The sequence below is a fragment of the Panulirus ornatus genome, chromosome 28 (assembly GCF_036320965.1).
Source record: "Panulirus ornatus isolate Po-2019 chromosome 28, ASM3632096v1, whole genome shotgun sequence".
Taxonomy (NCBI): Eukaryota; Metazoa; Arthropoda; class Malacostraca; order Decapoda; family Palinuridae; genus Panulirus; species Panulirus ornatus.
In genome coordinates, this window is record NC_092251.1 from 15,681,671 (window position 1) to 15,703,678 (window position 22,008).

A 22,008-nucleotide genomic window follows, 5' to 3' on the forward strand; every position below is an offset into this window, starting at 1 on the left:
TGTATATATCACTTTTTAAACCGGGTATTCCCAATCACCAGTCCTTTTTCAGCACATAAATCTACAAGCTCTTCACCATTTCCATTTACAACACTGAACACCCCATGTATACCAATTATTCCCTCAACTGCAACATTACTCACCTTTGCATTCAAATCACCCATCACTATAACCCGGTCTTGTGCATCAAAACCACAAACAAACTCATTCATCTGCTCCCAAAACACTTGCCTCTCAGGATCTTTCTTCTCATGCCCATGTGCATATGCACCAATAATCACCCATCTCTCTCCATCAACTTTCAGTTTTACCCATATTAATCTAGAATTTACTTTCTTACATTCTATCACATACTCCCACAACTCCTGTTTCAGGAGTAGTGCTACTCCTTCCCTTGCTCTTGTCCTCTCGCTAACCCCTGACTTTACTCCCAAGACATTCCCAAACCGCTCTTCGCCTTTACCCTTGAGCTTCGTTTCACTCAGAGCCAAAACATCCAGATTCCTTTCCTCAAACATACTACCTATCTCTCCTTTTTTCAAATCTTGGTTACATCCACACACATTTAGACACCCCAATATGAGCCTATATACATGTATATGACTGGATGGGCCATTCGTTGTCTTTCTCCTGGTGGTTCCTTGCTGATACCAGAAACAGCAATTAAGTGTGATGAATAAAGTAAGTACTTTAATTATGGCCCTAGATATCTTTTCTGACTTTCTGTGTATTGTGCTATCATGAATATTTGTTTCCATTACTAAAAGAAGCAAGTTCTTTTAATTTCATAGATAGAAAGTAAATACAAGCAATACTTTCAGGTATTAGATGTAGATAATGTTGACTTGGTAATGGGTAAAGTGATGGATGAAGGACCCGTTTTGGCTGTGTCCTTTCAGTCGCAACAGATTATGTGTCTACGGAACAACAAAGGAGAGGTTAGTTATGTATCATTCTCTTTTGAAATCTATCAAAGCATACTTAATTGACTTTTTTATGAAAGATATCATATTGATAATATTGTCTTAATAATCCTCTCTGAGCAATGTTCTCAGTTTTTTGGCAATGAAATGGTAGTTTGATGTGTAAAAAAATGAACTTTTGAAATAGGTAAAAGTGGGCATCCATAACTTTTATATATGTGTGAATTAGGGCTGGTAGAAAGGCATAGGAAAATAGGACATTTTAGGTAGAGATTTATTATTTAGGTTACTGATAGTCTTTCACTTTTTAGCATGTTAACATCATAAATGAACAAATTTTGGCTTCATTTACGTACATCTGATGCCTTGCAGTTATGTATGATAAACTGAAAATGGAGACTTCACTCCATAGCTAAGTCTCAAATACTATTAGTTTAGCTTCACTTCATATCCCCTATTTAAGCTCATTGACCACATTGTTCCATTACATTTTATCCACTGCACACCTCTCACTCAGTACTTAAGAGTGTCCTTCACAACACCCTTTCAGCTATTTCTTGCTCACTGATTCATGTCTGTTACTTTCTTCCCTTGGTCCCACTTTTTTTTTACACATAGATCTTCATTGTCAGTGTCTTGACTTATCCTTTCCATGTGTGCAAACCATATCAGCTCATCTGGTGGGGCCTCTCAGTTAGACTATGCACATTACTGCACCTCTTGTTGACAGTGTCATTTATTATATGATTAATCCATATCGCACCACATATTTCCCTTAGACATTTAGTTTCAAGCACATCCACTCTCTTTTATAGTTAAGGTGCTTACATCCACACAGCTCTTGTCAGGACTAAGATAACTTCAGACATACCTATCTGTGCCTGTACAGACATACACCTTTACTGCTCCATGATCCTTCATGCATTCAATACCTAAGGCCCCTCTTTTACACTATGATGCTCTTTAATTCCATCATTTTCATTTATCCCATGTCTTCTCCCCCAGGTATTTAACCCTGAAATAACAAAGCTAAAAAAGTTATAGGTGGGTGTCCAGTTTGGCAGGTTATTATACATTTCAAAAAGGTTATTCTAGTTTTATCACTTTATAGGAAATATAAGAAAAGTTAATACAAAAAAATTTCAGGTAAAGTAACCATATTTATTGCTATCAGACATTTAACTTGGCATTGCTGTGTTTATTAGGTTATCACTGGTTTATTTATGTTTGGTAACACTTTCACCTTTGTCACTTGTGTGTCACCACCATTGTAGAACAGATGAAGAGGACTTTTGCTTGTGCTAACAGGTAAACATCCATCAAATCATCATCACTATCATTAGTGCTCCAAAGACTATCAATGATTTGCTTGGGGCCTACTGAACTTGCATCCCAGAGTCATACCTTCCTCCATTGTGTTATCAGTATTTGGGTAACTGACACTCTAGGATTTTTTTCTCGGTACCAGTATTTGTTGTATGTGATGTGAGACTTTTCTTCCTACCAGTAAAGCTTGCCTTCTGATTTACATAAAGGCGGGAAAAGGCAAACCATGTAAGAACTGCTAAAGTACTGACACCATTGACTGTACGACTCACATGGTGTTATGTGGGTAAGTGACACTTTGTAATTTTTTCCTGGGACTCTTGTGGTGTAAGGCATCTTGTCATATGAGTAAAAAGTGCCATGTAGTTTAAATGAGGGTACGAAAAGGCACATCTTACAATTATGACTTGAATATTAGCAAAAACTGTTTATATATGGCTAGGTGGCCCTTAAGGGTTAAAACACTCCAATTCCTCCGGGTCTTCCACCATGTTTAGGAATCGCACTTAAACCATCCTTTCTCACCCTTTTACTGTACCTTAATACTTATCAGTTTGTCAGAAATTTGGCTGAATGGGAGAATTAAGAATGAAGCAACCTATAATGCTGTGAGACTTTTAGAACAGAGTAAAAATTAAACAAGGATGTGTAGCAGTAATAGGTTTTTGAAAGTCAGCCATAGAAAATGAGAAACAATAACATTAAGCCTACCAGCCATAATAGATTGATTTAGTGATTTGCAGACCACCCAAGACTTAAGACTGAAGCATTTGAGGAGATACTAACAAACACTGAGCAATTGAGAAGTATATACAGATTTGAACTGAAAATGATTTGGTCAGTTGACTTAGCTTTTAGTTATGGTGAATAGGAAAACAAGAGGCAAGTTATGGATGCAAGGACAAATCTAAAGAGGTAAATAATGCTCCAGCATCTTTTACCCTACCCATATTCCTGACTGCTGTGTCCATCCTCCTAATATTCTGGATCTGTTTTTCACCTCTATTGTTTCATCTGATCACACTCTTATAAAAGTATTTATTCTGATGGCGCCTTCCCCTTCAGCAGCCCCTTCGAAGCATAAATACTGGCACTTGGACAAAGCTAACTGGAATAACTCAAGTTAGTTCTTTTCTGACTTTCCTTAGGTAAATTAATGTCTTTTATGTGGTGATGCTTCTGTCTCCACCAAACTCATAGCAGAAGTTATTCTTGCTGGAATGGAAGTATTTATCCCCTGTTCCTCAACGATGACATCTTCCAGTCAGTGGTTCAACCATTCATGTTCTGAGACCATTCAGACAAGGGATCAGGCTTAGAAAAATTCTTCCGCTGACTTCCATTCAGATTTTATCACTATCCTAAAGCATTGCAAGCACATTATGTTAGGCAAAGTATTCCCTTATTCAAAGGAAGTGCGATAACCTCTCCTAATCATTCACTGATAGGTCTTTTTGGTCTTTAGCTAAGGGTATCTCTAACAATTTCTGTTGCTCTACCTTTCCTTCACTTTTTCGTTCTGATGCTACTATAGCTCTCTCTCCCAGTGAGATAGCATCCCTCTTTGGTTCTTGTTTCTCCACTAAGTCTGCTAAGTCTACATCTTTTTTGACTGTCAGAAGAGAGTTTCAGGGCACCCGCAAGGCTTATGGTCCTGATGGCATCCATCCCCATGTGCTGAAAGCGTGTGCCTCTGAACTTGCACCTTATCTTACTCATCTTTTCTGTTTCTGTTTAAAAACCAAACCTTTTGCTTCTTCTTGGAAACATTCATTTATACATCCCATCCCTAAGAAGTGACCATTCTGACCCCTCTAACTATTGTCTTATTGCTTTGACATCCATCATTTCCAAAGTCTTTGAATATCTCCTTTGCTCCCATTTCCTTAAACACCCCAAACCCCAAATTTTCCCTCTGGTCACCAGTATGGCTTTGGTAAGGTGAGATACACTGGTGATATTCTTTCCTAGCTTAATAACATCTGGTCATCATTCCAGAAAGATTTTAGGTAGTCACGTGTAGTTGCGCTTGACACATCCAAAGCTTTTGATGGTGTGGCATGTTGGTCTCATTCTAGGCTCCCCCTTTTAGCTTCCCTCCCACACTTTGCTCCTTCAAATCTAGCATCCTCTTTGGCTGATCTGTCTGTGTGGTTGTTCATGGATTAGCCTCCCCCCTTTTATCTCCATCAACAGTTGTGTCTCTCAGGTTCTCTCCTGTCCCTTACACTTTTTCTCCCTTTTTTCAGTGATTTCCTCTTTTCCACAAATAACCAAATGCATCTATATGCTGATGACTCAGTACTGCATTCATCCACATCCTTCAGTTTTGCTTCTTCTCTCACTCAATCTGCATTTGCATCTCTTACTCAATCTGCATTATTTCCTAAGTAAACTCAGACTTGGACAGGCTATCTTAGTGGGGTACACGAAATCTGGTTAAGTTTAATACCTTCAAGACCCACTTTCTACCCATCTTTCTTTTGAAAACTCCTCACAACTGTCGTCTCTCCTTTGATGGTTCTGTAATTCTACCTCTTGAGTCAGTGGACATACTTAGTATTACTTTGACATCCACTCTTTCTTGGAAACCCCACATTACGGGAGTAGCTAAGTCTGCCTGTAGGAAACTGGGTGTCCTGTTTAGATGTTGAAACCTTTTCTTCCAGACATATAAAGGACTGATGTGGCATTGTATGGAGTAGAGCACTGCTCTCACATCTAAGGTGGTTCTAACTCTGGATCCTTACTTGACAGAGTTGAGTGGAAATCATTCGGACTTATAAAATCTCCCAAGTTAACTTCCAAACTTGACCCACTTACCTTATGCTGCAATATTGGTTCACTTTCCTTCTTTTATGGGTATTACTTTTGCTTTTGCTCCTGAGAGCTGGCTACTTTTGTACCCTCACCACCAACTAGACCATGCAGTACTTATCAAGCTGCTACATCACATGATTACTGTGTGGCCATTGGCAACTCAACAGTGGGCTGTTTTTGTTTCTTTCCATACACCTTGAAGCTTTGGAACTCTACTTTTTCATGCCCTTGCCAGTAACTGTGAGCTGGCATATTTTAAAGGACGGGTTTTTCACTTCCTTCAAAATTTATGAATACTTTCCCTTGTCTCTTTTTTCCCTTTCATAATTCTCTCTCTATTTCAGTTAAGGCCTGGCCTTAATGTGGACTTTTGTTAGTGACTGGAGCCTCGGGGGATAAGAAAGGGAAGAGTGAAAAATAAAAAGTATATCCCTGGGGATATGGGAGAAAGAATACTTTCCAAGTATTTCCTTTGTGTCGTAGAAGGCGACTAGAGGGGCGGAAGTGGGGGGCTGGAAAACCCCCTCCTTGTATTTAAATTTCTAAAGGGGGAAACAGAAGGAGTCATACGGGGAGTGCTCATCCTCCTTGAAGGCACAGATAGGGGTGTCTAAATGTGTGTGGATGTAACCAAGATGAGAAAAAAGGAGAGATAGGTAGTATGTTTGAGGAAAGGAACCTGGATGTTTTGGCTCTGAGTGAAATGAAGCTCAAGGGTAAAGGGGAAGTATGATTTGGGAATGTCTTGGGAGTAAAGTCAGGGGTTAGTGAGAGGACAAAAGCAAAGGAAGGAGTAGCACTCCCTGAAGCATTTGTGGGAATATGTGATAGAGTGTAAGAAAGTAAACTTAGATTAATATAGGTAAAACTGAAAGTGGATGGAGAGAGATAGGTGATTATTGGTGCCGATGCACCTGGTGAAAAGAAAAAAGATCATGAGAGGCAAGTGTTTTGGGAGCAGGTGAGTGAGTGTGTTAGCAGCTTTGATGCATGAAACTGGGTTATAGTAATGGGTGATTTGAATGCAATGTTGAGTAATATGGCAGTTGAGGATATAATTGGTGTACATGGGGTGTTCAGTGTTGTAAATGGAAATGGGGAAGAGCTTGTGGATTTGTGAGCTGAAAAAGAACTAGTGATTGAGAATACCTGGTTTGAAAAGAGAGATATACGAAGGTGTACGTATGTGAGTAGGAGAGATGGTCAGAGGGCGTTATTGGATTACTTGTTAATTGATAGGTGTGTAAAAGAGACTTTTGGATGGTAATGTGCTGAGAGGGGCAGCTGGAGGGATGTCTGATCACTATCTTGTGGAAGCGAAGGTGAAGATTTGTATAGGTTTTCAGAAAAAAAGAGAGAATGTTGGGGAGAAGAGAGTGGTGAGAGTAAGTGAGCTTGTAAAGGAGACGTGTGAGGAAGTACCAGGAGAGATTGAATGCAGAATGGCAAACGGTGAGAGCCAATGATGTAAAGGGAGCTGGGGTTGGAATGGGAGGCAGTGATGACTTGCGCAAAAGATGTATGTGGCATGAGAAAGGTTGGAGGTGGGCAGATTAGAAAGCGTAGTGAGTGTTGGGATGAAGGAGTAAGATTGTTAGTGAAAGAGAAAAGGGAGGCATTTGAACGATTTTTGTAGGGAAGTAGTGCAAATGACTGGGAGGTGTATAAAAGAATGTGGCAGGAGGGCAAGAGCAAGGTGCATGAGGTGAAAAAGAGGGCAAATGAGAGTTGGGGTGAGAGAGTATCATTAAATTTTGGGGAGAATAAAAAAGATGTTGTGGAAGGAGGTTAATAAAGTGTGTAAGACAAGAGAACAAGTGGGGGCATCAGTGAAGGGGGCAAAATGGGGAGGTAATGACAAGTAGTGATAAAGTGAGAAGGGGATGGAGTGAGTATTTTGAAGGTTTGTTGAATGTGTTTGATGATAGAGTGGCAGATATAGGGTGTTTTAAAGGTCAGGGTGGTGTGTGAAGTGAGAAGGTTAGGGAGAATGGTTTGGTGAACAGAGAAGAGGTAGTAAAAGCTTTGCAGAAGATGAAAGCCAGAAAGGCAGTGAGTTTGGATGGTATTGTAGTGGAATTTATTAAAAAAAGGTGGGTGACTGTGTTGTTGATTGGTTGGTAAGGATACTCAGTGTATGTATGGATCATGGAGAAGTGCCTGAGGATTGGCAGAATACATGCATAGTGCCATTGTACAAAGGCAAAGGGGATAGAGGTGAGTTCCAATTACAGAGGCATAAGTTTGTTGACTGTTCCTGGGAAATTATATGGGAGGGTATTGATTGAGAGGGTGAAGGTATGTACAGAACATCAGACTGGGAAAGAGCAGTGTGGTTTCAGAAGTGGTGGAGTATATGTGGATCAGGTGTTTGCTTTGAAGAATGTATGTGAGAAATACTTAGAAAAACAGATGGATTTGTATGTAGCATTTATGGATCTGGAGAAGGCATATGATAGGGTTGATAGAGATGCTTTGTGGAAGAGGTTAAGAGTATATGGTGTGGGAACTAAGCTGCTAGAAGCAGTAAAACGTTTTCACCAAAGATGTAAGGCATGTAGGAAGAGAGGAAAGTGATTGGTTCCCAGTGAATGTCAGTTTGTGGCATGGGTGCGTGATGTCACCATGGTTGTTTAATTTGTTTATGGATGGGGTTGTTAGGGAGGTGAAGGCAAGAGTTTTGGGGAGAGGAGCAAGTATGCAGTCCGTTGTGGATGAGAGGGCCTGGGAAGTGAGTCAGTTGTTGTTCGCTGATGATAGAGCACTGGTGGCTGATTCAGGTGAGAAGCTGCAGAAGTTGGAGACCGAGTTCAGGTAAAGTGTGTGAAAGAAGAAAGTTGAAAGTAAATGTGAATAAGAGAAAGGTTAATAGGTTCAGTAGGGTTGAGGGACAAGTTAATTGGGAGGTAAGTTTGAATGGAGAAAAACTGGAGGAAGTGAATTGTTTTAGATATCTGGGATTGGATTTAGCAGCGGATGGAACCTTGGAAGCAGAAGTGAGTCACAGGGTGGGGAGGGAGCGAAGATTCTGGGAGCGTTGAAGAATGTGTGGAAGGTGAGAACAGTACCTTGGAGAGGAAAAATGGGTATGTTTGAAGGAATAGGGGTTCCAACAATATTATATGGTTGCGAGGCATGGGCTGTAGATAGGGTTGTGGGGAGGAGGGTGAGTTTGTTAGAAAGGAAATATTTGAGAACAGTATGTGGTGTGAAGTGGTGTGACTAAGTAATGAAAGGGTAAGAGAGATGTGAGGTAATAAAAAGAGTGTGGTTGAGAGAGCAGAAGAGAGTGTGTTGAAATGGTTTGGACACATGGAGAGAATGAGAGGAAAGATTGACAAAGAGGATATATTCATCAGAGGTGGAGGGAAGATGAGAAGTAGGAGACCAAATTGGAGGTGGAAGGATGGAGGGAAAAAGATTTTGAGTGATCGGAGCCTGAACGTACAGGAGGTTGAAAGGCGTGGAAGGAATAGAATGAATTGGAACAATATGGTATCCTGGATCGACGTGCTGTCAATAGATTGAATCAGGTCATGTGAAGCATCTGGTGTAAACCATGGAAAGGTCTGTGGGGCCTGGATGTAGAAAGGGAGCTGTGGTTTCGGTGCATTACACATGACAGCTAGGGGCTGAGTGCAAACAAATGTGGCCTTTTTGTGTGTTCCTGGCACTGCCTTGATGAAGTAGGGTTAATGCTATTTTGTGTGTGGTGGGGTGGCGATAGGAATGGATGAAGGCAGCAACTATGGATATGTACATGTGTATATATGTATGTTTGTGTATGTATATGTATATTATTTTATTATTATAATTATACTTTGTTGCTGTCTCCCGCGTTAGTGAGGTAGCGCAAGGAAACAGACAAAAGAATGGCCCAACCCACCCACATACGCGTGTATATACATACACGTCAAAACACGCGCATATACATACCTATACATCTCAACGTATACATATATATACACACACAGACATATACATGTATACACATGTACATAATTCATACTGTCTGCCTTTATTAATTCCCGCCGCCACCCTGCCACACATGAAAATGACAACCCCCTCCCCCCGCATGTGCATGAGGTAGCACTAGGAAAACACAACAAAGGCCACATTCGTTCACACTCAGTCTCTAGCTGTCATGTATAATGCACCGAACCACAGCCCCCTTTCCACATCCAGGCCCCACAAAACCTTCCATGGTTTACCCCAGACGCTTCACATGCCCTGGTTCAACCCACTGATAGCACATCGACCCCAGTATACCACATTGTTCCAATTCACTCTATTCCTTGCACGCCTTTCACCTTCCTGCATGCTCAGGCCCCGATCACTCAGAATCTTTTTCACTCCATCTTTCCACCTCCAATTTGGTCTTCCACTTCTTGTTCCCTCCACCTCTGACACATATATCCTCTTTGTCAATCTTTCCTCACTCATTCTCTCCATGTGACCAAACCATTTCAAAAAACCCTCTTCTGCTCTCTCAACCACACTCTTCTTATTACCACACATCTCTCTTACCCTATTATTACTTACTCGATCAAACCACCTCACACCACATATTGTCCTCAAACATCTCATTTCCAGCACATCCACCCTCCTCCACACAACTCTATCTATAGCCCACACCTTGCAACCATATAACATGGTTGGAACCACTATTCCTTCAAACATACCCATTTTTGCTTTCCAAGATAATGTTCTCGACTTCCACACATTCTTCAACGCTCCCAGAACTTTCGCCCCCTCCCCCACACTATTATTCACTTCCACTTCCATGGTTCCATCGTTTGTCAAATCCTCTCCCAGATAACTAAAATACTTCACTCCTCCAATTTTTCTCCATTCAAACTTACCTCCCAATTGACTTGTCCCTCAACCCTACTGTACCTAATAACCTTGCTCTTGTTCACATTTACTCTCAACTTTCTTCTTTCACACACTTTACCAAACTCAGTCTCGAGCTTCTGCAGTTTCTCACACGAATCAGCCACCAGTGCTGTATCATCATCGAACAACAACTGACTCACTTCTCAAGCTCTCTCATCCACAACAGACTGCATACTTGCCCTTATTTCTAAAACTCTTGCATTTACCTCCCAAACAACCCCATCCATAAACAAATTAAACAACCATGGAGACATCACACACCCCTACCGCAAACCAACATTCACTGAGAACCAATCGCTCTCCTCTCTTCCTACATGTACACATGCCTTACATCCTCGATAAAAGCTTTTCACTGCTTCTAACAACTTACCTCCCACTCCATATATTCTTAATACCTTCCACAGAGCATCTCTATCAACTCTTATCATATGCTTTCTCCAGATCAATAAATGGTACATAGAAATCCATTTGCTTTTCTAAGTATTTCTCACATACATTCTTCAAAGCAAACACCTGATCCACACATCCTCTACCACTTCTGAAACCACACTGTTCTTCCCCAATCTGATGCTCTGTACATGCCTTCACCCTCTCAATCAATACCCTCCCATATAATTTCCCAGGAATACTCAACAAACTTATACCTCTGTAATTTGAGCACTCACTCTTATCCCCTTTGCCTTTGTACAATGGCACTATGCAAGCATTCTGCCAATCCTCAGGCACCTCACCAACCAGTCAACAAAACAGTCACCCCCTTTTTTAATAAATTCCACTGCAATACTATCCAAACCCGCTGCCTTGCCAGCTTTCATCTTCCGCAAAGCTTTTACTACCTCTTCTCTGTTTACCAAGTCATTCTCCCTAACCCTCTCACATTGCACACCACCTCGACCAAAACACCCTATATCTGCCACTCTGTCATCAAACACATTTAACAAACCTTCAAGATACTCACTCCATCTCCTTCTCACATCACCACTACTTGTTATCATCTCCCCATTAGCCCCCCTCACTGAAGTTCCCATTTGTTCCCTTGTCTTATGCACTTTATTTACCTCCTCCCAAAACATCTTTTTATTCTCTCTAAAGTTTAATGATACTCTCTCTCCCCAACTCTCATTTGCCCTCTTTTTCACCTCTTGCACCTTTCTCTTGACCTCCTGCCTCTTTCTTTTATTCATCTCCCAGTCAATTGCACTATTTCCCTGCAAAAATTGTCTAAATGCCTCTCTCTTCTCTTTCACTAATAATCTTACCTCTTCATCCCATCACTCACTACCCTTTCGAATCTGCCCACCTCCCACGCTTCTCATGCCACAAGCATCTTTTGCACAAGCCATCACTGCTTCCCTAAATACATCCCATTCCTCCTCCACTCCCCTTATGTCCTTTGCTCTCAACTTCTTCCATTCTTCTCTCAGTCTCTCCTGGTACTTCCTCACACAAGTCTCTTTCCCAAGCTCACTTACTCTCACCACTCTCTTCACACCAACATTCTCTCTTCTTTTCTGAAACTCTTCAAATCTTCACCTTCGCCTCCACAAGATAATGATCAGACATCCTTCCAGTTGCACCTCTCAGCACATTAACATCCAAAAGTCTCTCTCGCGTGCCTATCAATTAACACATAATCGAATTACGCTCTCTGGCCATCTATCCCACTTACATAGGTATACTTATGTATATCTCTTTTTTAAAACCAGGTATTCCCAATCACCTGTCCTTTTTCAGCGCATAAATCTACAAGCTCTTCACCATTTCCATTTACATCACTGAACATCCCATGTATACCAATTATTCCCTCAACTGCCACATGACTCACCTTTCCATTGAAATCACCCATCATTGTAACCAAATCTCGTGCATGAAAACTACTAACATACTCACTCAGCTGCTCCCAAAACACTTGCCTCTCATGATCTTTCTTCTCATGCCCAGGTGCATATGCACCAATAATCACCCATCTCTCTCCATCTACTGTTTTACCTATATCAATCTAGAGTTTACTTTCTTACACTCTATTACATACTCCCACCACTCCTGTTTCAGGAGTAGTGCTACTCCTTCCCTTGCTCTTGTCCTCTCCCAAAACATTCCCAAACCACTTTTCCCCTTTACTCTTGAGCTTCGTTTCACTCAGAGCCAAAACACCCAGGTTCCTTTTCTCAAACATACTACCTTCTCTCCTTTTTTCTCATCTTGGTTACATCCACACACATTTAGACACCCCAATCTTAGCCTTTGACGAGGATGAGCACTCCCTGTGTGACTCCCTCTTCTGTTTCCCCTTTTAGAAAGTTAATACACAAGGAGGGGAGGCTTTCTAGGTATGTATATGTGCATGTGTGGACATGTATGCATATACAGGTGTATGTGGGTGGGTTGGGCCATTCTTCTGTCTGTTTCGTTGTGCTATATCACTAACGCGGGAGACAGCGACAAAGTATAATAGATAATAGATAATCAGAAAAAGGTGGGGAAGATTTATGAAATGAATTACATGCAAGGGATAGGGTAAATTGTGGTGATGTGATATACAGGAGGTAATTATTACCAGTTGGCTTAATTAAAGCATGTACAGTAGTCAGGGTGGTGCATTGTCCATTACAGCTAGAGAATGGATTCAGTGAATGAGTTCTTTACTTTGTTCCTGGGACTAACTTGCTAATGCGGTAAATGGCAGACCGTTATAGCACAGTGTTTTTTTTGTTGGTTAGTTGGAGTATTCAGTGTAGGTATGGATCATGGTGAGGTGCTTCAGGATGAGCATAATGCCTTTTTAGTGCTGTGGTATAAAATTGAATTTTTGAATGATTGAAGTATAAGTTTTGAGTATACCCCACAATTTGTATGGAAGAATATTGATTGACAAGGTGGTGGCATGCACAGTCTCAGATTGGAGAGGAACATGATATTTTCAAGAATGGCTTAGGATATGTAGAGCAAGTGGTTTTATTGAAAAATATTTGATTGAGGAATGCTTAGGAAGAAGGATTTTCGTGTGGCCTTTGTGGATATGGAGAAAGAGTTTGGTAGGGATGCTTTATGAAAGGTGTTATGAATCTATATGTAGTAGGAAAGCTACTAGAGACAGTGAGAAGTTTCTCTTAAAAGAGTAAGGCATTTGTGCAATTAATAAGACATGAGCACGAGTGGTTCCAGGTGGCAGTGGGTCCTCAGCAAGGGTATGTGCTGTCACCTGTTTATGGATGGGGGTGGTGATGTGAAGATCTTGGAAAGAAAGGCAAATTTGTAGTCTGTTTTGGGGGTGGAAGGTCGTGGAAGGTGAGCCAGTTGCTGTTTGCTGATGACACTGCTCTTGCAGCAGAGTTGAGAAGCTAATGTCTGAGTTTAGGAGATGATGTGAAAGGAGAAAGGTGAGAGTTAACGTCATTGATTTTTTTCATACACGTTTACTGTTTCGTGAAATAGCAAGGTAGTGTCTGGAACAGATTAAGAAATGGCCCCATTGACTTACTTCACTCCCTAGCTGTCATGTATAATGCACAAAATACAAAGCCCCCTATCCACAACCAGGCCTCAGAGACCTGTCCATGGTTCCCCCAGTTATAAAGTTTATGTAGGAAGGGATACAGGTTGGTATGAATGGAGAAAACCTGGAGGAAGTGGAGTGCTTCACATACTTCAGTGCAGTCATGGCAGCAGTTGGAACCTTGGAAGCTGAATTTTGCCAGAGGATGGGTGAGGAAATTAAGATCCTTGGTGCTTTGAGAAGTGTTTGGAAAGAGAAGTCACTGTGTTTAAGAACAATGATGAATATGTTTGATGGTTCATTGATTACAGCAGTGTGATGGATGTGATGTGTGGTCTCTATATCAAAAAGTATGGAACTTGGTGAATGTGTTAGAAATAAAATGCTCGAGGACATTCTGTGTTATGAGGAGGGTTGATTGAACAAGAAGTGAAAGGGTAAGAGAGAGATGCAATAATAAGAAGAGAATGGTTGAGACAGCTGAAGAGGGTCCACTGAAATGGTATGGACATATGGAGAATGGAGAGGACATGTGAGAAGAGACTGACTGAGAGGGTATATGTGTCAGAAGTGGATTGGAAAACAGGAAGTGGGAGAAAAAATTGGAGATGGAAGGATGGAATGAAAGGTGCTTTGAGGGTTGGGGGCTGAGCATACAAGAGGGTGTGCATGAAATAGTAAATTGGAACACTGAAGTATATAGGAGATGACATCCTGTTAATGGCCTATAGGACCTTGCTATAGATGGGGTGATCTGGTTTTGGTCTACCCTAAATGACAGCAAGAGAGTGGATGTGTGCAGTTAAGGCTATACTTCATATCTTCGTTCCATTGTCTCGGTGTTTAGGAAATGGCGAAGAAGTATGGAAAAAAAAAATGGTAGTCGATTCAAAACTTACAATTGATGATAAGATTTAGTAATTTGTACTTTTCATAATTTTTTCACCACAGTGATCTTGAGTAGTCCTTAACTATCGTATGAATTGATAGTTATAATCATGTAGGTAGCTAGTGAGCCCATTTCTGGGAAAATAGTACTAGGGGTAATCATCAGACCCATCTGGTGGTGAATGAGAGAACTGCATAGTTGTAGCTGCCAGATATTAGTCCTTCTGCCCCTACTGGCTACACAAATTTTAGTTTTGTATGTGTTTGTTGAATAATTAGATAAGTCTAGTTGTGTGAATAAGGAAACTTGAATTAGAAATGTGCAAATTAGTGCCACACCTGTGTGCTTGATTTACAGTTTACTAATAGTGGTTATGATATTGATCTGACAGACTATTTGCAATCTAATAATTTTGTGGCAGTTTAACTCCTTTAGGTTTTTGTTTTTGTATTTAAATTCTTTTCCGTATAGTGTTGGGTTGTGGGAGAAGAGTTAGTTAATTACAAGTATAGCATATATGCCGACACAAAAATCATCTCTTATGACAAGCTCTTAAGGGATATGGTAAATCTAAACCATAGATTAATGGCTAAGAATGAATCTGTTGAATGTAGATATAGCTCTTTTTTCATTGCTCTTGAAAGACTTCATCAAGAGAGCCTATGCCTTAACCCATGTTAAATCTCCATGAGACCTTTTGGACTTCATTAGAGCTTATCAAGGGATTTATATATTTGTGTGCCCTTGAAGAACCTTGAAATCTATTTTAGGGAAGAGTATCTCACACGATTACTGTGTGGCTGTCGGCAACTAATGGGTGGGCTATTTTGATAACTGTTTTTTTCCCAATATCTCAAATCTTTGAAACTGTACCCCTCTCATGTCTTTCCCATCGACTATGACCTGACACTTTTTGAAAGATAGTCTTTCACTTCCTCCAAAATTTTTAAGTGCTTTTCCTTGTCTCTTGTTTTTCCCTTTCATTAACCTCTTCTTATTTCAGTTAAGGCTCGGCCTTGATGTGGACTTTTGTCTCTGACTAGAGCGTCCAATGTCAAAAAAGTTGAATGGATTAAGAACTCATCGTATTGGCTCAGTGTCAGCTCAGCAGTAGAGCAGATGTTGAGGAAGGTGTCCTTAGAAGTTTTTATGGAGGAAATTAAGTATAAGGGGTCTTTAGCATTTGTGTATCATCTTGGATGGTACTTTAGATGATGTGGGTTTACCTTTTGATTATCTATTTGTAGGGATGGACCTTTACAGTCATGGGGCCCCATCTCGTGGACTTTCTCTTCTGTCACACGACATGTTGAATTTATGTATGCTGTCTCCATTTACCATCCATATACTGTAAAAGTATTTCTTTACCTCCTTTTTAACAAGTATATGACTTAATATCTTGTTATCTCAAGTTGCTCTATCCTTACATCTCTTGAAGAACTGTACACTGTATATGTCACTGATCTGTTTTAGATATTTAAAGTGTGTGTGTGTGTGTGTGTGTGTGTGTGTGTGTGTGTGTGTGTGTGTGTGTGTGTAATTACCTATTCATTGTGTCCCGGAAGGGGGTTTTACACTCAAAGATCTGTTCAGGATCCATATTGTCGATCTGTTGTAAAAAGTTAGAAACTGTGATCAGGTCACACTCACTCTTCTCTCCCCAAGGTGGGCAGATTTAAAGCCACCAACTTCTCCCTCTAACTAAGCTATCTTATTTCTGGTATCATCTTTTTTACCCTTCTGTGGACATCTCTTGGCTATTTGTGCTTCTTTAGATATGGTGACCAAACCTGAGAAGCATATTCTAGTTTTGACCTTATGTAGGATATAGTCAGCTTACTTGATATTTCCTTATCCATATACTTCAGGCTATTTTGTTATTTACCATCAGACAGTTGATCTCAACTATTTGCCTAATATGGCACTTTAGGAACAGGTGAAGGATGAGTCCCAAGTCCTCCTCACACACAGAAACCTGAAGCTTAATTTCTGCATAACAATAAGCATATTGGGGCCTATTTATGATTTTTTAAGGTGCTTTGACCAAACCTGAGAAGCATATTTTAGTTTTGGCTTATGTAGGGTGTGCTTAATTAACTAAACATTTTCTTATCCTTATACTTAAGGCTGTTCTGATATTATCCATCAGATGGTTTATCTCTTTAACTATTCGCTTGATATGGAGCTTTGGCAACAGGTGAGGGATGACCCCCAAGTCCATCTCACATTTGGAAACCTGAAATTTGATTTCTGCTTGATGATAAGGATATTAAGGCCTACTTTTGTTTTGTCCCATCCTCATTTTTTACTTTTGCTTAGGTTAAATTTCATCAGCCTCATATCAACCCAACTTTGGAGTCTGTATAGGTTTGCTTGTAATCTGATGCAATCCTTCTTGCTTTTCACTTTCCTCATATCCTCATACTTTTTTTATGTAGGAGGCTCCACCCATGGACAAAAGTCCACATTAAGTCCTGGCCTTCATTGAACTGTAGAAAGGATCATGAATGGGAAAAGGAAAGATAAGGAAAGCATTTACTAATTTTTGAGGAAGCAAAAACCTTTTTTTTAAAATGTGCCAGGTCATAGTTATTGGGAAAGACATGAGGGGATAGAGAGCTCCAGAGCTTTGAGGTGTGGGGAAAGAAACAGTCATCAAAACAGCCAGCCTGTGAATTTTCAATGGCCTCACCATAATCATGTGACACAGCAGCTTGCTGAGTACTGCTTGGTTTACTTAGTGTTGGGGTACACACGCAGCCAGCTCTCGGGTGCAAAATCCAGAGTAATACCTATAGAAGAAGGAAGATTAATCAGCATTGTGGCATAGGGCAAGTGGGTCACGTTTTGAAGTTAGCCTAGGAGAGTTTATAAGTCAGGCTGCTTTTGACTCGGTCAAGTAAGGATGCAGAGCTAGAACCACCCCAGATGTGAGAGCAGTACTCCATACAGGAACACATCAATACTTTGTATAAAAGGAGTAACTGTTCAGGAGAAAAGAAATTTCATCATCTTAACAAGACCCAGTTTCTTAGGAGACCTAGCTATTTCTGTAATATGGAGTTGCCAAGAAAGAGTTGGATGTTACAGTAATATCAAGTGTGTTCATTGAGTCAGGAAGCAGAATTACAGAACTGACAAAGGAGAGAGGAAAGTTGAGGAATTTTTGATAGAGAGATTGGAAGAAAGTGGGTCTTGGAGGCATTGAACTTAACCAGATTTCGTCTAACCCACTGAGATATACTGTCCAAGTCTGAGTTTATTGAGGATGTTGTGTTAAGACGAGATGCTGATTGAGTGAGAGAAGGAGCAGAATTGAAGGTTGTGGGTGAATGCAATGTTAAGTCATCAGCATATGAATGCATATGGTTATTTGTGGAAGAGAGGAAATAATTGATAAAAAGGAAAAAAATGTGTAGAGGATGAGACAGAACTATGAGAGTCCTGCTGTTGATGGAAAAATGGGGAGAAACTGATCCATCAACAAGCATGGAGATAGAATAGCCAAAAAAAAGCTAGATGTGAGGGAGCAAAGCAAGGGAGGGAAGCCAAAAGAAGGGGGCTTAGAGATGAAACCATGATGCCACACCTTGTCAAAAGCTTTGGATATGTCAAGGGCAACTACATAGGATTCCCCAAAATCTTTCAAGGATGATGACCAGACATTGGTAAGAAAGGAAAGAATATCAGTGGATTTTGCCTTGTGGAAGCCATACTGGTGATCAGAGAGAAGACTGTAAGATTCAAGATGTCTGAGGATATGGGAGTTGAGCAGAGATTTAAATACTTTGGAAATGATAGCTGTCAAAGCAACAGGTGGAAATGATAGATGTCAAAGCAACAGGGTGATAGTTCAAGGGGTTAGAGCGATCAACCTCCTTAAGGAAGAGATATGCCAATGCATGCTTCCAGGAAGAAGGAAAAATTGTTTTTTATACAGAAATGGATCAGACAAGCAAGCATAGGCACACTTTCAGTACATGGGGATGGATGTCATCAGGACCATAAGCCTTGCTTGTGTCCTTAGAGAGAAGTACTTTTCAGACAGTCTAAAAGGAGATTATGGGGTAGGGCATGGAATTAGATAGAGTTGTATCAAGGGTTGAAGGAATGTTAGTCATCCAAGGTACAGTCAGAGGAGAAAAGGAAACCAAAGAGAGCTGCTTTGTCATCAGGAGAGACATCTAAAGTACCTTCAGAATGGAATAGTTAAGGAAAGGTAGAAGATATGGTAGGTGTTAGCGATGTCCTTAGCCAGAGACCAGAAGGGCCTACCAGTAGGTGACAAGGAGAGCTTATCGCACTTTTGAATAAAGGAACTCTACCTTATGGATATGTGCAATGATTATGGGCAGTAAGAAATGCTGAATAAGAGTTGGAGGAAGGAGAATTTTTTTAAGCCCGATACGCCTGATCCCTTGCCTGAATGACCTCAGAACAGGATAGTTTGAACAATGGGTTGGAAGAGGAGTTCATCTGCAAGCGTATTCAGGTAGGAGTACATCCATACCTTCAGCAAGTCATTGACATAGAACAAAAGAGTAATGGTCCCAAAAGTTAACCCTTTAGTACTCCGCTGGTCACCTCAACCTGTTTGGAAAACTCCTCTGGCATGTGTCCTAAATTCCCTCTCATTGAAATATTCTTCTATCCATCAAAAGACTTTCCCTCTTAGTCTTGCATGGTATTCCAGCTTCTTAGCATCCCATGCTGTATAGTGTTAAATACTTTCTGGGAGTCCAGTTACAAATATTTCATGCAGCCTTTTTATTTAGGACTGGGCTCATTCTCTTGTAGAATTCTAAGAGGTTTGTTACATGACCTTTCCCTAAAACCATGCTGTCTCCTACTTTGGTAATTTCTCCTTTATTGAAAGTCATGGTCATACTTGTAATCCTTTTCAGAACTTTACATACCACACTCATCAGTGAGACTGGTATTTAGTTTAGTGCCTGTTCTCTGTCTCCTTTCTGGACAGTTGCATCTCTTCTTTGGCATTTTGAACAGTATTTCAAGAAGTATATCTGACATATCTGTACACATCCTCGACATGTACGGTGACATTTCATCAGGACTGTGAGCCATTCATAGGCCAAGTTCTTTTAGTATTCTGTTAATATCTTTTCAAGGTATCTCAGTGATTTCAAATGCCTCCTCCCCTTTCAATCTTAGTGTTGTTGGGACTGCACTGTCTTCTTTTGAACTTGTTACTCAGTTCCTCACCTATCCTTAAATCATCCTCTGCAGTTTTACCCCCTGAATTATTCAGCTGGATTAGCTGCTCTTTAACTGACATTTGACTCTGATGTATTTATGGAAAAGTTTTGGATTTTCAGCTGCCTCGTCCAGCAATGTTCTTTTCAGTTTCCTTGTTTCTTCTTTCTCATTCTGTTATACTCATTCCATGCTTTCTTTTAACTTGCAAATGCTGGTTGGCTAGAGTGCCGTCTATATCTTTGCTACTGCACATCTTGAAGCTCATTTGCTCTTTGATATCTTTTATGAAACTGTTCTTTCTTCTCTCTTACTGTTCTGTTCCCTCAGTATTTGAGGCTGGAAGCACCCATGTTTTTATTCCTTCATTGTAAATTTCACAAAACTCTCACCACACAGCCTTGCCTCCTGGCTACTGAATTCCATTTTCCAATGTACGTTAACATAGAAATGATTGAGGTCTGTGTAGTTTCAATGATGATATTTTTTCTTTATGTTTTATGTCAACTCTGGTCTTTGAATGTCTTTGTTTACGACATAGTCAAACTTAAGGATTACATGATCTCGTCTTCCAGTTGGTGTATCATATATAATATTCTCAATACCCATGCTGTCTTGTATGAAGATAAGATCTAGCAGTGATACAAAGAAATTCAAACAGCAACAGACCTTTAGATCCTTTTAAGGCTTTTTTGATGGTGCAAGATATCAGAAACTCATAGAATAGTGTGGTGAAAGTTAGAGGTCGTACAGTAAGTCAACCTGTAAGTTGTCATTTTGACTATGGAGGTGCAAATGAGAAAGTCTTGGACTGGAAGCGAAGTATTTAACAAGTCAGTTCTTAAAAGTATCTTTGGTACTGCTTTCAACCATTCTACTTGGCAAATTGCTCCATATGTTAGCAATCCTGTTGAAGAAATTGTATTTTGCCGCATTAAAGGTAAGTTGTTTTCCAACAGGTTTGTATCTACAAGTTAGATCAGATGAATCAGATCTTAGGTAACTTGATAGATCAAGATTATCAAAGCCTTTGATCATTTTAAGTACTTGTATTAGATCACCTCTTGATACATTAATTTTCATTCTAACTCATGACTTTCCTGTAAAATTTTCCTTCAGAAATATTAATCCTGCAAGGTATTTTATATACCTGTTTTCTGTCTGACATGTTGCGATCATTTCTGTTCTACTTTATTTTTAATTTTTGGAGTAGACCACCTTACTTGGATTTTCTTATGTTAGGAGTGTTAAGGCCAGACCAACTTGCTTGGACCTTGGGTCTTTTTGGTCTGTGTATCTATGTTTTTGCTCTCTTCATAGCAATTCCAAGGCACACTTTATTGATATGTAGTGGTGTCTCATGTCACAAGTATTGATATATAGCATATTGAAAAAAATCTTAAGAGATATAGTTACCCATGTAGCACAAGATGTAAGCTTACTTTGTGGGGATGCAAGTTGTACTTGTATGGGCTGCCTTTTCCTGTCATCATTAAAACTGAAAAAGAGATTTAGTTACCCATATAGCACAAGATCTTACCTTGTTGGGATGCAAGTTATATAGGCTGCCTTTTCTCCCTATTATCTGAACTGAATGGCATGCTTTATCAGTAATTATGGCTGCTTGATGTCATTAGCAACTGCAGTTTTTTTATAATATTTCTTTTATGGTGTGACCCTTTGGTCAGGATTAATGACATTAATGTGATTTCCCTGCAGGTTGTCGAAGGTGACCCAAGTAAAGTGCTGAGGGTGCATTATGTGTGGGTGTTGTGTCGTGACCAGGCAGAACTTGATGCTCGTGCAGCTTGGAGAATATTAGACCTCTCAGCACAAAGTACCGAACAGTTTGTATAACAGAAGAACAGGGAAAAATAGATGCTTTAATTTTTGGTTATTGGGCCCATTTCGAATTTTATGAATAATTTCATGCCAATCGTGACTTGATATACTCCTCTGGCTATTGTAGACATTGTTGTATATCAACTAGGAAGAGTAATTATTTGAAAGGATCAAAAGGTAATTGTAGAAACCAGAGAAATTAATAATGAAATGTTCAGGATGATGAGGTCTCGTGTTTCAAATCTATCCCATTGCTTAATACAAGTATTTTTTGTTACAGGACATACATTTATGAGAATGAAATAATTGTCCAGTTATATATCTGTCTGTTTTAAATCCATTCCCTTTTCCTTGGTGTGAATCAAGTGCATAAAGGCATGCTTGGTGAGAATGAATTTTACAGAACTGGGGTTCCTGACCCCAAACACTGCAGGCTCACACAGGATTGGATACCCATTTTTCTGGGTAGCAGACATGTTATCATGCAGTCTTTTGTAAAAATTCTGTTGGATTATTGTTTGATGTGCTGCTTTGATATTTAGAGAATTATTTATAAACTGTTTTCCTCTTTGGCCAGAAGTAATAATATAATACAGTGTAAC

General features: G+C 40.0%; 1 protein-coding gene across 3 annotated transcripts in view; it reads left to right on the top strand.

The window, feature by feature from the left end:
• The window catches only part of LOC139757863 (mitochondrial import inner membrane translocase subunit TIM44), a 201,365-nt gene extending 179,733 nt beyond the window's left edge, over positions 1-21,632 (top strand). For all 3 annotated transcript variants that reach the window (XM_071678767.1, XM_071678768.1, XM_071678769.1), the window contains exons 9-10: positions 822-938; positions 21,284-21,632. In XM_071678767.1, the coding sequence (XP_071534868.1) occupies positions 822-938; positions 21,284-21,421 (255 nt within the window). In that variant the 3' untranslated portion in view covers positions 21,422-21,632. The remainder of the gene's footprint in view (positions 1-821; positions 939-21,283) is intronic.
• Positions 21,633-22,008: the final 376 nt, after the last annotated feature.